We start from the raw sequence: 16,163 nt of genomic DNA on the forward strand, positions 1-16,163 counted from the left end.
GACTGATACAGGAGATTGTCCTTCCTTCCTCAGAAGAGAATCTGGTGGATTTGAACCACTGATTGTACATTCTTAAAAAGAAAATAAAAAACAAAACAGAAGCACATGAACCTCAAAAGCAAGTCCTTGGGGTAGGGGGTGAAGGAAATGGGAAAGATCCAGTGTGAAAAACAATGTATTCTAACCCTGTAAATAAACCAATATAATTTTTTTTTTACAAAAAAGCGCAAGTCCTTAGACTAAGCGATCTGGCGGGAGGTGCGCGGCTAGCCCCACCCTGAGGTCAGCCTGTCCTTCTGCAATGGTCCTGCCTGTGACGCTTAGGAGCAGCGCCTCCCGAGGGACCTGTTCACAGGCGCGGCCGAACGTGTCCACTTTGGGCAGTTTTATACAACATGTGGATTTCTACGCCTGAGGACAAGTATTTTTGTATATGAAAAATTGAAAAACACAGCCATTCTCTTGTCTTAAAGCTATTTGAAATTATCAAGCACATTATAGGTTTTTGGTACATGTTAACCCTGTGTAACGTGGCCACTGGCAGTAAGACCACTTGGTTAAGATCCACCAGAAATTACAGTAGACGGAGAACAACGTGGAGAAAAGGCAATTCTCAGTAAAAAATGGAGTCATTTCCCCAGCATGGGGTTTACTATTAAGCTGGAGCAAGGCTACAATTTCTGGAATAGCAACAGCATATGAGGGAAAGACTTCCCAACAGTCTCATTATGTGTAGGGATGAGAGACGGTCAGTGGTCTTCACGACCACAGATCTACCTTCCCAGCACCGTCACGGCTTTGTTCTGTTGTGCACGGGACCCCTGGGAGAGAGCAGCGATTCCATCATGGCCTAACGACCACAAAGCCAACGGCAAAACCCCCCAGAAAATGCCCAACAGGAAGACGAGGCCTCACCAAGCCCACAACGGTTCCACGACAAAATCATAAAATCAAGTATTCAGAGCAGCACATTCTGTTCATCAAATAGCTGAATAAACAACATTTAAGAAATGCCATGTAAAGCAGTTTATTAATATATTGCAATACTTTACACCACTACAAAAATAGTCATAAGGGCTTAACCTACTCAACGTAACGATAATGCTTTATTTTTTGCAAGCCCTGTATCTTTCAGCGACATTCTCCCAGTTGATTACATTCCAGATGGCTTTTAGGTAATCGGGTCTGACGTTTTTATACTGAAGGTAGTACGCGTGCTCCCACACATCAATCCCCAGCAGGGGGATTAGACCTACGGGCAGAGAAGAGAGAGAGAGAACACACTGTCAATTCAACCTAAAGGCTGCAGCTTCTCAATTCCAATTCTAAACATCCGACACACAGAATTAACCATCACAACATTCTCATTCATGTTTCAGTTCCTTATTTAAATGGGAAATATGCATAAAATGAAATATTCCCCGAAAGACTTTACACTACTCTTGGGACCAAAATGTGGCGTAGTAAAAATAATTAAGATAAACTTGGGAACGCCCGTTAACTATGTTATTATATAGCTGTTCTAAACACACCAATAACTAACAGGGCCATCAGAGCAATTTTTGCCAGGGCTCAGGAGCCTCAATTAGTGTGGGAAGACGCCCAAGCATCTCTTTTTATGGGCCTGCAGGCGCACCAGGGTTTAGAAGCAGCCTGCTCTGCTTCCCAAAGCCAAGTGTGGTTGTGAAAATTATCACCGTCAAGTCAGAACTGTTGCAGCTGACCTTCCAGCTGGTTTTCAGAGCCTATAAATCACAGGCAAGAGCCTGCCCGTCTTTCTCCGTGGAGCAGCCAGTGGATGTGAAATGCCAGACGCGATTCCTTTGGGTTAGAACCCTACAGACTATGCCACCGGAGCTCCCTAACTACCAGGAGGAAACGCAAAGAATTTAGAGACATTAACTATGGTCCGAGGGGATATAAAGAATTTATAAGTGAGTTAACTAAGGAAAATGACTAAGACCAAGGCAAAGTATATACAGTTTAGAAATGAAGTAACACAGATGACTGCAACATGATAAATGTCGCAATCAAACAAGTCATGTGAGTTGTCTGGTTTTCCAATGCAAATAAAAATTAAGTTTACCCTACAAGATGAGCTCTAGTGGCCTAGTGGCAAGAAGCTGCACTTGCAATCCTGAAGGCACACAGTTCGACACCTCCGGCAGTCTTCTCCCATTTAATTAACTGCCTCTGAAAACCCACTGAAGGGTCGGCTATGGGTCTATTCCGACTCAGTGATACCAAACAACAACCCTACGTTATAGAGGAAGAATCAATGCCTTTGAGTTGTGGTGCTGGAGAACACTGAACTATGCCTCGGACTGCCAGGAGAACAAGTATGTCGTGGAGGGCATAGCGCTAGGGTGCTGCTTAGAGAGGGTGGTGAGACTCTTATCGCACATACTTCAGACACATTGTTAGGAAGGTCCAGTCCTTGGAAAGGACATCACACTAGGGAAAGTGGAGGGCCAGCACAGGAGGGAAAGACCCTAAGATGATGTGTCCTATTACAAGAGGAGCAAAGGTGAGAGAGATGAGCATGGCACACGATAGGACAGGGTTCATTCCATTATTCTATGGAATTGCTATGAGCCCTAGTAGACTTGGTGGCAACTAACATCAACAAGGGAGCTCTGGTGGCCCAGTGGTTATAAGCTGCATTGCAATCCTGATGTTCAAATACACCAGGTGCTCCTCAAAGCAATGTGGCAAAGGACGCTTTTCAGGCTCACAAATCTTCTGTGGCTGTTAGAAAGTCCTGAGGCATCTCACCCAAAAACACTATTCAGATTCAGGTAAAATCTGAGTACAACCAGGGAAGTGCGTCATAGCAGCAAGTCTCCAGGTCTGTGTAGACACAGGAAAAGTGGGTAAGAACTGCCACTCTGCAGCCTGACGATGGCATCACTTTAGAGCCTTCACACCAAAGAGCACAGTCCCAGCTAGCTGCTAACTGGCTTAGGATTCTGTCTCCCACACTCCCGTCATTTCAAGACCAAATTCTTTTCTGCTGTGAATTTTTGGTTGAAATGATGTGTCCTCAGTAATGGACAACTTCATCAATGAAATGAAAGATAAAGAATTTTGAGGCAAGCAGTGGGGTCTCCGGCGCTGGTGTTGGTGACATGAAGCCTTTTTCTTCAGTCATGCAACTATCCAGCTGCCCACCAGATGGCAGCACACTGGGAAGCCAGGTGGGTGCTACAGGCTCCTCTGGTTACCAAGGGTTTCATGGGTTTGTTAAAGGGCATTTAATTCCATTTGGCTTAATGTTTTTTAAAAAGGAGAGGGAGGAAGGAGGGGGAATTTGGTTGAGTCCAGCCAGGAGCATCTAAGCAAAATATTTTCATACAAATAGAAACTGCAATTTGAGACGTCCTCGTCCTACTCCCATTTTCACCTCAAAAACCAGCTCGAAAGGCGGTGCTCAGTGAAGAGATGGGGACAGCTCCGAAGCCAGCCTCAGCTTGGATTTCTTTTCCTGTTTATTTAATCTGTTTTTACTTCAGTGCACATAATCATGTTAGCTGATACTGATTTCTCTGGAGAATGAAATGGGCTTTATGTTTCAAATTTTTTTTGGTGTAAATTACACAAGCCTAGTTTACAAAATATCAAGGACCTTAAACACATGTTTGCTTACGCAAAAAGACACTGAAAATCGTGTTAAAACCCTCTCAAAGTATTATAACAAGGTGCGCCTGGTTCAGGCCGTGGTCTTTTCAATCACTTGCTATGCATCTGAGAGCTGGACAATGAACAGGGATGACAGAAGAGTAACCGATGCATCTGAGCTGTGGCGTTGGAGAAGTGCATTGACTATCTGATGGACTTCCAAAAGAACAAACAGACGTCTCAGGGAAAGCGCCTGAGCGCTCCCTGGAGACAAGGATGACAAAGCTTCAGCTCACATTTTGGACATTTTGTTAGGAGGGGTTATTCCTTGGAAAGCGACATCATGATTGGAAAGGTGGAGAGTCCATGAAAGAGAGAAGAACCTCAACAAGATGGTCTGCAGCGAGGGTCAAGGTGTAGAGGCTGGTTAGAATGGTGCAGGCTACAGCAGGGTTCAAATCTGTTGTTTGCGGGGCCGCTGAGAGCACCACACACATGGCTATGACAAGTTTAAACGCTACCTGCCTTCCTCCCATTACAAGCTCAGCTCCCTGCAACACGCATCCCCCCTCAAGACGTCTGGCGAGGGTTCTCACCTGTTGTTCCTTGCAGTGGGTCCTGATTGGCACATGCAGCGATCTGTAAGTGTCCCCGTTCCTTGTTGAAACCGAGCCAGCCCCAGCCTGAACCCTGAACACCCACAGACACGGCTGTCAACTTCTCCTTAAACTTCTCAAATGATCCAAAGTCACGTTTGATGGCTTCCAGCAACTCTCCTATTAAAAAAAAAACAAAACACAACGCACCAAATAGATTCAGCAGGTGATATGTCTACATGTGTATTAATATATGCTGTTCACATATCCATGTACATAACACAGCCAACAGGGCGCAAGGTTATGTCAACAACTTAACAACTTAATCATAACCAAATACACTGAAGGAAGGAACGAGCTTCTGGTCGTAGGACCTCAGGACCAGTCTCTGGAGACAGCAAGGTCAACTGCCATCACACAGCCCACAAAAACAATGGTCTACATCCTACACGTAAGACAACGGTCTCTACTCAGTCTGTTAAGTAGGAAAAATTGCAACCACACTGAGTATTGTTAACTAATGTTATAATGCAAAAGGTGTTTGGGCGGTTGAATAAAAAGCAACCTACATTATAAACATTCACTCACATCAATTTTAATTCTAAAAAAAAATAATAATTAAACCTTAAGAGCAGCCAGTTAAAATCCAACTACTGGTATGGAACAAAGCTGAGAAAGCAAAGCAAAGAGGCAGAGAAACAAATGTGCATGGATCTAACGGGCTGCAGGCACCTCAACATGACCCAGGCCAGAGAGGGCCTAGGCCTAGGTGCTGCTTGACCACCATGCCGACTGCTCTAAAAGGGATCACTGTAAATGACACCAGACAGAACAGGTGGCAAAGGTACGACAAAAGTCTAAAACAATGAAAGAACTTTTACTTTTCAAAGAGAAGACTGTACTGGGGTGGGGGTAGGGGAAGGGTTAGGCAGGGAGAAAAGTGCAACAGTGAATGAATGAATGGAAATTAAAAAAAAAATAAATATTAAGTATTTAAAATACATAAAAACTGTGCATCTAAATCAAGAAAGTGGTCAAAACTTAAAACTCTAAAAAAAAAAAAGGACAAAAGTCAAAACCATGAAACCGGCCAGCTTACTGCTCTAACAGACTGGGACAGCCCCCGAGAATATGGCCCTTGGAAGCCCGCTGAACCCACGAGACTTGGTCCTGTGGCTCAACTTTCAGCAAAAGGCAAGTCCATAACGTAAGAGCACAGAGAGGAGTTCACTTCTTGGACAATCGGCTACGTAAGAGCAAAGGGCAGCACCTGCCCAGGCTCAAAGCTCAAAAGGCAGGAAGGGCAGGACAGAGGATCGATGGAAACAATCATCAGAGCACGGGAGTGGGAAAGGTGCAGGTACACCGTCTTAAGAAAATTAATATCCTAAGACAAAACACGTAGGAATGAAAACTAATTAGCTCTGTAAATGTTCTCTCACCACAACCGGGGAAAAATTCAAAGGCACCGCGTATGAACAGACATTACAACTAGAACCATGGAAGACATAATCCGGCGACCCCTACCCATCTAGCCGTGCTCTGTGTCCCTGCCACCAGCACCCTAAGGCTTCACGGTTTTCATTACTACGCCTGCTTAACAGAGTATGCAAGGGACTGCTCCACTCAATGCTATTTTCATCAGGAAAAAAATGCTTGTTTCCTTTAGTTTTGGGATTTCTTTTTCCCACTTGTTCCAGCCCCAACAGAAAATTTTTATCATCTAACTTATCTGCTCTATATCCCAGTTTTGGAATAAAAAGTTACAGCTGTTATATCTAGACCTATCTTGTTCATTGTATTGGGGCTTTGTTGCATTTTTTTTTCTTACTAAACTACCTTCTTTTCTTATTTCTTTTTACCTATTTTTTACAGCATACTCTTCCCATATAAATTTTCCCCCATTCATTGTTGCACATTTTCCTCCCTGCCCACCCCTCTCCCCCAGTTAGCTTTTCTCTTTGAAAAGAAAAAACTTTTTCACTGTTATACAATCCCCCCACCTCCAAATCCACTTTACTATGTATTTCTTTTTCTGAAATCTTGTCATGAAAATAACACCTAATCATATATTCCTTTCAAACAGTTCTCTCCCTCATCTGTTTCAATGCAGTATACATTATTTATTCCTCTTTTCTTAGGTTCTCTCCAACCCCGATGTCAGTCCAGTTTTACAACAGTGGCACTACGCAGTACTTGTCCTCATTGTATTAAGAATTGAGTTTCTCTTCTCTTACTGAACTGAATGGACACTGTAAGAGCTACACTGTTTTTTTCTATAGCAATCTAGAATACAACACTTGACTGGGCATATAAACTAAAGCAGCAGGGCCAATAACATCATTTCTCTAACCCTTCTAAAAGACACCTGCGAAGCCCAATTTCCAGTACAACTAAGTACAGTTAGGAAAATAACAACAAAAAGGAACTATAGTAAGTATTTTATATGTAAAATTTCATTCTCAATATATTCAATGATAGTTCTACTATTAAATCTGTAACGGGAAAAAGGGGCAATCTCCTCCCGTGCAATTAACTGCCTCTGAAAACCTGCTGGAGGGTCAGCTATGGGTCGGTTCCAACTCTACGGTACACAGTTAACAGGATACAGATAAAGAAAATGTCAGTATAAGACAGTTAAATATCTTACTCTGGGTCCTACAGTCCTAAAAGTTTGCCTTTTAAAAAAGGGGGGGATGGGCAGGGAGAAAAGTGAAACAATGAATGGCTGGAAACCCTAAGTCTCTGTAAACTTCCATTAAAATAAATTCAAAAAAACAGGGGAGCTCTGGTGGCCTAGTGGCAAGGAGCTGCAACTACAATCCCAGAGGCAAACAGAATCCACCAGATGCTCGGCTGGGAAAGAAGGGACAATCTCCTCCTGTACCAGTCAGATCTGATTTGACGGTACATGCACACAAAAATAATAAAAAATAAATTTAAAAAAATTTTTTAAAATAAATAAATAAATTAATTAATTAAAAAAAAAAAAATAAAAACCAAACCATTCAGAGCAGTGACTTACTTGCTGCAGCTTGTCTACCAAATGGCTTACATATGCGAGGTGGCTCTGAGCACCTCGGGAATACTAAAGACTTAATAAAGTAAGACACACAGCACTTATCGGGTGGGACAATGCACAAGAAGATGTATAGAATGCTAACACAGGATTGGCAGTTTTGCCATTGCTCCAGGCCTAAACTGGGACACCAGAGAGACAGAAAAGGGAATCTCACTACCACGTGGAAGGAAGAGCAGGGAGGTCAGTGCGTCCTTTGGACCTGAGAGCACTTAACCCAGACGACTCAGCGGCAGGGCAAGGCTAGCAGGCAAACCGCAGCAACACAGGGCAAAAGCAGGGCCCTGACCTTGGACAGAGATGGAGTCTCCTGACCACAAGCAGGCAGGACAAGCGCCTTCGGGCAGGGGCCTGTGGGGGAGTGGGCACCTTCAAGGATTTGCTGGGGAGCTGGGTTTGCTGACTCCTGGAGCCAGACTAAGAAGCCTTTGGGCCTAAATTACTGGTAGAGGGAGGTGATAATGGCACTTAAACTGGCACAGCTAATAAGCTGCACCCTACGTCACTCCTGATCCTGAACTGTGACTGCCCTAAAGCCTAGAACCAACGATGAATGGTCTGTGTCTTCTGTGTGGCCTCTGTAATGAATTCCTGAACTGAGCTAGAGAAGCAGAGTGCGCTGACGGATGGGTGGGGTCTGGAACTGGTAGAAAAGGTTTAGATAAAGAGTGTAGGGGTGTGGTGACATGTCTGACCTCACAGAAATGCGCCTTGCGCCAATGTCATTCATAGGGATTCTTCCGACTTGTGAAGTTACAGCTTAGATGATCTATTTTATCATTTTACAAAACCACTGTGTTTTTAAAAAACTATTTTTTGCTTTGGTCTTCCCTAATATAGGTACATGTAAAACATGGTCAAGAAACTAAAAAAAAGAAATATAAACACTACCACCTCATTGCCATAGATTCAAAACCCACTCACAGGCAGCCTTCCACCGGATCTCTGAGACTGTAATCCATGAGGGAAGGTTGCCCAGTTGCCCATCCTGCTCCCTTGAAGACATGGGTAGAGTCAACCCGCCAGAGGGTTGTGCCCTTTGGGTTAGCAAGGCAACTCTGTATGGAACAAGCCACCGGGAACTCCTCATTGGGTACTGTACTTGTACGTGGGTACACCCGATGAGAGCTTCCTGGACGTCTTATCCACTCTCCCTTAAGACCCCTCAAAAGTTAGGACCCTGCTGTGCTCTGTGTTATGAAACACATGGCACTAGTGACACATCTGAAAGAATTAAGGTAACAAGAAAGTCAACACTCAGTCTTCTCACACACACAGTGTGGATAGATACATTGGCGTATACCGACCTTTGGGCTCTCCACCACCACTGGGGCTCAAGTTGGTCCAGAAAATGGTGTGATTGATATGCCCTCCGCCATTGAACCTGAGTGCAGGCTGCAGAGCCACCTGAGTCGTGACATCACCTGGAACGTAAAATGCACACATTTACATTTACTTTTTCAATCATCCTACATTATAGTATTAAAAAAAAAAAATACTAGAGCTTCTACTAACTGGATTTGCTCATCTGTGACACTTCTTTTGATCTTGAAATAGCCAACTGCAGGAGTCTTTAAAAAAAATAAATAAATAAGAGGGCTAGACCCTCCTAAAATGATCTGCCCCTGAACAATTAGGGAAAGACCTGGGCCGGCTCCAAAGCTCATAGAAAATTCACTCTGATCTCCGTGGAGTTCAGGGTTTTCTTAGAAATTATTTCAGAAAATGAAGTCTTTAAATAACAAAGATAGAAAGTTACTAGAATGATAAAATGCATGGATCAATACATACTGCTGTTCTTGTTCTGTGCCATCGAGTCGCCGGTGACACAGTGACCCTATGTAAAACAGCTCTGAAGTCTGCCCTATCTTGAGCCAATTTCACTGTCTCCAACACACCTACCCCCAGTTAATGTGCCAATTTATCTCTTTCAGCGTTTTCCTCTCCTGCACTGTCCCTCCACCCTTCCAAGCATGATGTCCTTCTCCAAGGACTGGTCCCTCCTGGTAATATGCCCAAATGACAAAGTATGTCAGTTGGAGCGTCACAATCCTTGCCTCTAAGAGGCACCCTGGTTCTACCCTCTCCAGGACAGACCCATTTCTTCTCTGAGCAGGATCAATATACAGACTACAGAACATTTTTAACACTCACATTCGAAAGAATTTCAGTGAGAAATATTTCAATGCATTAACAAGGAAACGGCCACATTCAAAGTTGAACTCCTGATGTCTTCCTTCCCTACCAACCTTTTACTCCTGTAGCCTTCGCCACCTTGGTAAATGTTTAGTAAATGCTTCTCATTTTGAATTCCTTGAGGTCATTTGTGACTTCGCTCATCCTCTGCATCTAACCCACAGCAAAGCCAGCTCGACCTTTAAAGCAGGGCCAGAATCCAATCACATTTTCCCGCCTGTGCTGCCACCGCGCTGGCCCCTGGCACCACACCTCCCACCTGCACTGGTGCGGCCTCCTCCTCACTGGCCTTCTGGGCCACACCTGTCCCATCATCTGCTCACAACCCAACTGCCAGAGGGATCTTCTAAAGCCCCAAGCCAATCACGCCAAAATCTACTCGAAGCCCTCCAAAACCTGCTCACCTCACCTCAGGGCAAGCCCCAAGTTCTTACAATCAGCTAAAAGGTGCATGCCATCTGACCCTCTGGAATTCCTCATCGGTCTCCAAGGCTGTAAGTGTCTACTGCCAATGTTCGTCCCACAGAGTGTCTGGTGGATTTGAACCATCAACCTTTCAGTCAGCAGCCACATAAATTATGCACTATACCCCTAGAGCTCCTAATAAAACCAATAAACCCTACCCAAATATGCCTTAAATCAGTTTCAACTCACAGCAACCCTCACCAGCTTCCCAAAGCTGTAAATCTTTACAGGATGAAACACCAAATCTTTCTCCTGTGAAGCAACTGGTAAATTCATACTACCAACCTTTCAGCCTAGGGCTCCTCAGATAAACCAAAAGTAACTAAACTTCTCTAATTGAGAAATAGTAAGGAATAATTCAGTAACTTAAACATCTTCAAAGTTTATAAAATCATTTCAAATTTTTAATAGAAATTTGGGGATATTAACTCCTATATTTTAAGAGAATATGTATTCATTATAAACACATTAACTTGGCACTTTTTTAAATTTTTATTGTATTATTTTTACATGTACCATCAAATCCGATCTGACTGCTCCAGGAGGAGATTGCCCCCTCCTTCTCCAGCAGAGCATCTGGTGGATTTGAACCGTGTACCTCTGGGATTGCAGTGCAGTGTCTTGCCACTAGGCCACCAGAGCTCCCTTAACTTGGTCCTTTTTTTGCCTGCTAAAATATTAACCAAAAGTTCATTTCTGACACTTCTACACACAAGTTAAAACAATGGAACCATGTGATCACTATTTGATTTGAGTTCTAATAATTACCAAACAAAATAAACGTGCAATGGGCTCAATTATAAAAATGTGCTGTATCATCAAATGAGATATTGGGTCACTTGGAAATACAGTAACATAAAATACAACTATCAATGCAAAGCACCACTGACACTCTACTATTAGAAGTAAAATGGCATAGGCTTCGGCTAGATGACGATGGCAATTGATTGTTCCACTTTCTGCCAACACACTTTATCAAGATACAATTTAGAAAAGGGGTTTTGGCTGAATTAAGCTCCTGTTCATGTTGCAAAATTAGTTTATACATAAACACAGACCTAGGAAAGGCAAGACATTGGCACTCTGGAGACAATGCAGAATTGCTGAAAATTGTATTTTTAACTCCTTTTGGGAAGCATCACAACCTGACTGTCCTTTGGGAATCCCTTCAAAATGGAATTAGTCATCTCTCTCGACACCCAAACTGAACTCTTACGATAAAGCCCTTTTGACTGTAGGAGTCAGTACAGTTAGGACAGTGTGCTTTGAGGCACAAACTCATTCTGAGGGAGTTTCATTATTTTTGCATAATCACTTTTCTTTACGGGAATTAAGGAGCATTATACTTGCCTATATCTCTTTCCTGACCTATGTATGGTCTCCTGTTATTGTTGTTAGGTGCCATCGAGTCACCCATGGTGACCCTATGAACAATAGATCTGAACCTTGTCCTATCCTCTGCCATTCTCACATCTTCTGACACACTCATGCCAATTGCTGCAGTCACTGTGTCAGTACACCTGTTTGAAGATCTTCCTCTTTGACATCCCTCCAGCTTTCCAAGCATGATGTCCTTTTCAAGGAATTAACTCCTATTTTTTTAAGACCACTTTTATGAAGTTCAACAACATCTTTGTTTTCATGTCTACATCTCTTTTCCAGGAAAAATAAAACCCAGTAAAATTAGAAGCTAAGCAAGTTTCTGGAAAAGGCATGTTAGTCATATGATGAGGTTACAGATATTCTTTTATTAATTCCCCTCTTTCCTAAACTCTCAAGCCAAAATAGTTTACATTTAAGTAATTTTAACAGGGTTTTGTGGGTTTTGTTTTTTTTTCCAACTCTGTAGGTACTTACCGGTTGACAGGCAGTACCTAATAAAATAATGAAAAGCCCTTTTTTCCAGTAGCTTTCATCAAATAAGTAAAACCTTGATTATGTAAAAAAAGAGCTGAAGTCAAACTGTTCTTAAAATAATGGCAAAGTTCATGGACGTCAGACGTGGCCATGCAGGAAATACTTTCACAACTGGGACATTCCCCTGGCCTCCTGACCATCACCACATCCTTCACAATCCGTCACTTCCTAAATCATACAACTTTTCTCACGTCAAGGTTGCCCTAATTACAAGCAGCACAGCTTCCAAAATGTGGCAACTTCCTTTTTGGGTTGAAATACTACACTTTTCCACTAGATGCCACTGGTCAGTAAGATCCCTAAAAACCACTCAAATTTCTTAAGTCTGAAATTCAACAAGAACATACCAAAGAACTTTTTTTAATTACATTGCTTATTAGGCTATCCATACATTCTAGAAACATTGTCAATTATTTTTCTCATTCAAGACACTGATTAACAGACTGAAGACTGCTGCCAAGAAGCCTCCTTAAAGTGTTAAAGAGCAAGGATGTCACTTTAAAGACTGAGGTACAACTGACCTGATATCTATTCTCAAGTTGGGAGGTAAACAAGGAAGATCATAAAAGAACTGATGCCTTTGAAGTGTGATACTGGCAAATATATATAGACGGATCCAAAAACAAAACAAATCTGGGAAGGATGGAGAGATCTCAACTCACATATTCTAGACATGCTGTCGGGAAAGACCAATCCCTGGACGACTCAGAGTTTGGGTAAGTAATGTGGCAGCAAAAAAAGAGGAAGATCTTCCATGACAAAGACCTGACAACAGTGACAGCCACGACGGGCATAAGCAGAAGAGAGCCTTTGAGGGTGGTGCGGGGTCAGGGTCTCCTTCACACGGGGTCACTAGGAGTCACAGCAGACTCCACGGCCCTGGACCAAGTCGATTCACACTCAGGGAGCCTCCGGGGCAGAACCTCCCCAACAGGATTCTCAGAGGGTGAATCTTTATGAGAGCTGACCGCCTCATCTTCCTCTGGAGGAACAGCTGGTGAGTCCACACCCCTAATCTTTCAGTTAACAGCCATCAATTAAACCACTAAAGCCATGAGAGTGTATATAAAATCTCCATATACAATCTCTACATACACCACATATTTGAGTTTTCTACGGAAACATTAATCATAGGATTCCCAAAACCAAAAATTTCTCGAGTTTTGCCAAATGAATACTTTAAAAAAAAAAACACCAAGGGACCTCTGGTGGCCTAGTGGCAAGAAGCTACAATGTTTTGCTTTGGTTTTTGGTTTGTTTTTTTTTTTTAAGAAGCTACAATGTAATCCAAGAAGGTATGTGGTTCAAATCCACCAGATGCTCTGCCGGAGAAGGAGGGGCAATCTTCTCCGTACCAGTCAGATCTGATGTGATGGTACACACACAAAAATAATTTTTAAAAAATTTAAAAAAAAACAAACCATTAAGTTAAAAAAAAAAACACACAACCCTCTGTCCCACATTTTAATTAAGTTCTAAATATTAGAAAATAGATGTAAGAGTATTTCAGTTTCCATAAAGTGCTATTTTCCATATCTGACCCCTGGATAATTCCAGAAGCATGTTCAGTCTAAAGGGCTGAAACAGTTCCACCGCTGGACAATGACCATCAGCGTGCTGCCATCTGCCTCCTTGCCTCCCACACAAGGGAAGACAGGAAGCCTCCAGGGGTCTCCAGGGTAAAAGGAGCACGCTATCTATTAACAAGATGCGTGCTTCGGACCCTCCCCGCCTGAGTCTGGATTCCTATCCCACCAGTCCCCAAAACAAGACCACTGGCAACAGTTCCTGTCACAAGACAAGCATTCAGAAGACTCTCCCCTTCACGTCCGCTGTCAGTGTCCACACTGCTTACAGGGGCTGGTTCACTGGCTGGACAGAACTCGGATAACAGTGAGGCTGTCAACCTCATCCCACCTACTGTTCAAGAAGTGAGCTTCAGAATGACGAACTCTGGATACTGACAACAGAAACCCGCTCCCACTGCCATCAGATGTGTTGGTGCAGAAGCCAACTCAGGAGGCCATGAGTGGTGGGCTGGCACCCCAGGGTGCATGTGTCCTCCAAGGCTGGACCACAAGCGGAAAGACACACTCAGCCACCTTGCAAAGGAAACCCCAGAGACCAAACATTCCTCAGGAGCATATTACATAAGAGGAACTAATTTTAAGTGCTAAAGCACACATACACACACAAATACAGGCACACACGCACTCCCACTGCCAGAGCACACAGATTCCAACCCAAGGCAGCTCCAAGAATTCACCTGCTCCTGCTGCACCGTCTTCAGAAGCAGACTGCCAGACTGTTCCTCTGCGGCATCACTAGGTGGCTTGAACGACCAACTTTCAGGTTCATGATTAAGCACAAACCATTGCCCCTCCTGGGGCACATGCATTTTTGTTACCTGTCACAGCTTTCTTAAAATGCTCTACAATTAACCCACACTAGAGAAAGACCCTCAAGAAGACGGATTGGCAGAGACTGGAACCATAGGTTCAAGTGTATGAAAGATCATGAGAACAGTACAGAATAGGACGTGGCTCAGATCTGACGGTGCAGAGTTACTATAAGTCATAATCAGTGTATATGTTCCACGTGTTAAGAATAAATGTACATTAAATCTTGGTAAAAAAAAAAGTCATAATCAGTGTGATAGCACCTAACAGCAACAGTGACATCTCATCTGCTCCAGGATATGCTGCTATTGTGTGCTGTGAAGACAGAACCAACCCACGGCTGACCCTCCAGCAGGTTCTCGGAGGCAGTTAATCACACAGGAGGTGACTGCCCATCCTTCTCCCGCGGAGCAGATGGTGGATTTGAACTGTGTGCTTTCAGGATTGCAGTGCAGCTTCTTACCGAATGAAATTCAGAGGCTCCCTTGGAACCATAATGATAAAATTTATGAACTTGAATTTATTTACAGGATTCTAAGTTTTCTAAAGCAATATAAGAAGTTCATGTAAACCCTCCAAGCCACTAACCCTCTATAATAAGTGTGTATGTATGTGTGTCCATACACACACACACACACACACACAGACACCCCTCCGTAAGGCTGCATTCCGGTCTGGGACACCTCTCAATGTCCCTGTGCCATCAGAAGTGGGCAGTGTTTCGCTCACTGGACAGTGAGGGTTACCAGGAGGTGGAACGGCCCGGCCGGCCCTGACATCGTTTGTGGGTCGTCCCGCAGGCCCCCCTACCCTTGGCCAGCGCCTCTTGATACTTCTCCTCGGTGGCGTTCAGGTTGTTGACGTAAGTGGCATGGTGTTTGCTGTGATGCAGCTGCATGATCTGGGCGTTGATGTGGGGCTCCAGGGCGCCATAGTCATAGGGCAAGTCCGGCAGGCTGTGCTTCTGCCTGCACCCCAGAGCTTCCAGAGCGGGGGTCAGCTTCCGGCTCGTGCTGCAAAGATGGGGAGCACAGGTGAGTCCCCCGAGAACCCGGGCGGGGCGCGTGCGCCATGCACGAACGTGCACGCGCTCCTTCGCACCGACCTCGGTTTTGGAAGCAATACGCTATATTTGCATGGTATTAAATCAACACTGAGTATGCTGAATGCGCCCGCGGAGACGGGGCCGCGGAGGAGAAGGACACGGGGGTCCGCGGCACCGTGGCCCCGCCGCCCTGCCCTCTGCGCCCTTGGGGTCCATGCCCACGTCCCCCCCTGGCAGCCTCACGACCCACCGCGTCCACCCCGCCGGGGCAGCCGCTCACCTGCACGCAGCCCGGCACAACATGGTGCTGCGACACCGGCCTCGCCAAGAGCAGGTGTCCGGAGAAGCCTGCGACCCGGCCTCCGTGAAGGACACAGGCCCCGCCCCTTCCGGCGGGACGCCCCGCCTTCCGGAAGGGCCCGCCCCGTTCGGAAGTCCACGCCCCTTATCCGGGGAGGCCACGCCACTCTTCCCGGAAGGCTCCGCCCCTCAATACCCGGCTCCGTCCCTTGGGGTTCTGCGGGACCCTTGCACCTATACCCCCCCAAACCCGGGCCCAGGAGACTTGAGAACAAGGCCTTGAGGATTTGGGGGGACCTTGAGGATTTGGGGGGACCTTGAGGATTTGGGGGGACCTTGGGCCCTGCAGTGCGGCACTGCGCGTGGGAGCTGGTACGGCCCGCGCTGCGCTGGCCTCTGGGCAGTGAGTCTGCAGCCCCAGGCAGTGAACTCTGGACGCTTGCGAGCCACCAGAGGGTCAGCCGTCCAAGGCTCAGGCAGAACCTGGGCTCCAACAGGCCCGGAAGCGTGCAGGCGGTGGCCAGCGCTGGGTGCTTTCCACACCACTG

The 16,163-nt window shown here is 45.0% G+C and overlaps 1 protein-coding gene across 1 annotated transcript; it reads right to left on the reverse strand.

Moving 5' to 3' along the window:
- Positions 1–1,087: 1,087 nt before the first annotated feature.
- On the reverse strand, positions 1,088–15,618 carry SOD2 (superoxide dismutase 2, mitochondrial). Its single transcript, XM_006882767.1, has 5 exons — positions 15,596–15,618; positions 15,081–15,283; positions 8,601–8,717; positions 4,215–4,394; positions 1,088–1,252 (listed from the first exon to the last, which is right to left on the reverse strand). Exons 1-5 carry the CDS (start codon positions 15,616–15,618, stop codon positions 1,107–1,109), a joined length of 669 nt encoding a protein of 222 aa, XP_006882829.1. The 3' UTR covers positions 1,088–1,106.
- Positions 15,619–16,163: the final 545 nt, after the last annotated feature.

The sequence above is a fragment of the Elephantulus edwardii genome, unplaced genomic scaffold (assembly GCF_000299155.1).
Source record: "Elephantulus edwardii isolate Elephantulus edwardi_28Jun2011 unplaced genomic scaffold, EleEdw1.0 scaffold00024, whole genome shotgun sequence".
NCBI lineage: Eukaryota > Metazoa > Chordata > Mammalia > Macroscelidea > Macroscelididae > Elephantulus > Elephantulus edwardii.

What these genes read in the sequence shown, in the direction of transcription:
- SOD2 (XM_006882767.1), bottom strand. Translation starts at nt 15,618, where the DNA reads ATGTTGTGCCGGGCTGCGTGCAG. An exon ending in TTGTGCCGGGCTGCGTGCAG is followed by an intron (nt 15,284 to 15,595) that starts GTGAGCGGCTGC and finishes CCATCTTTGCAG; the next exon opens with CACGAGCCGGAAGCTGACCC. An exon ending in TCAAGAGGCGCTGGCCAAGG is followed by an intron (nt 8,718 to 15,080) that starts GTAGGGGGGCCT and finishes TTTACGTTCCAG; the next exon opens with GTGATGTCACGACTCAGGTG.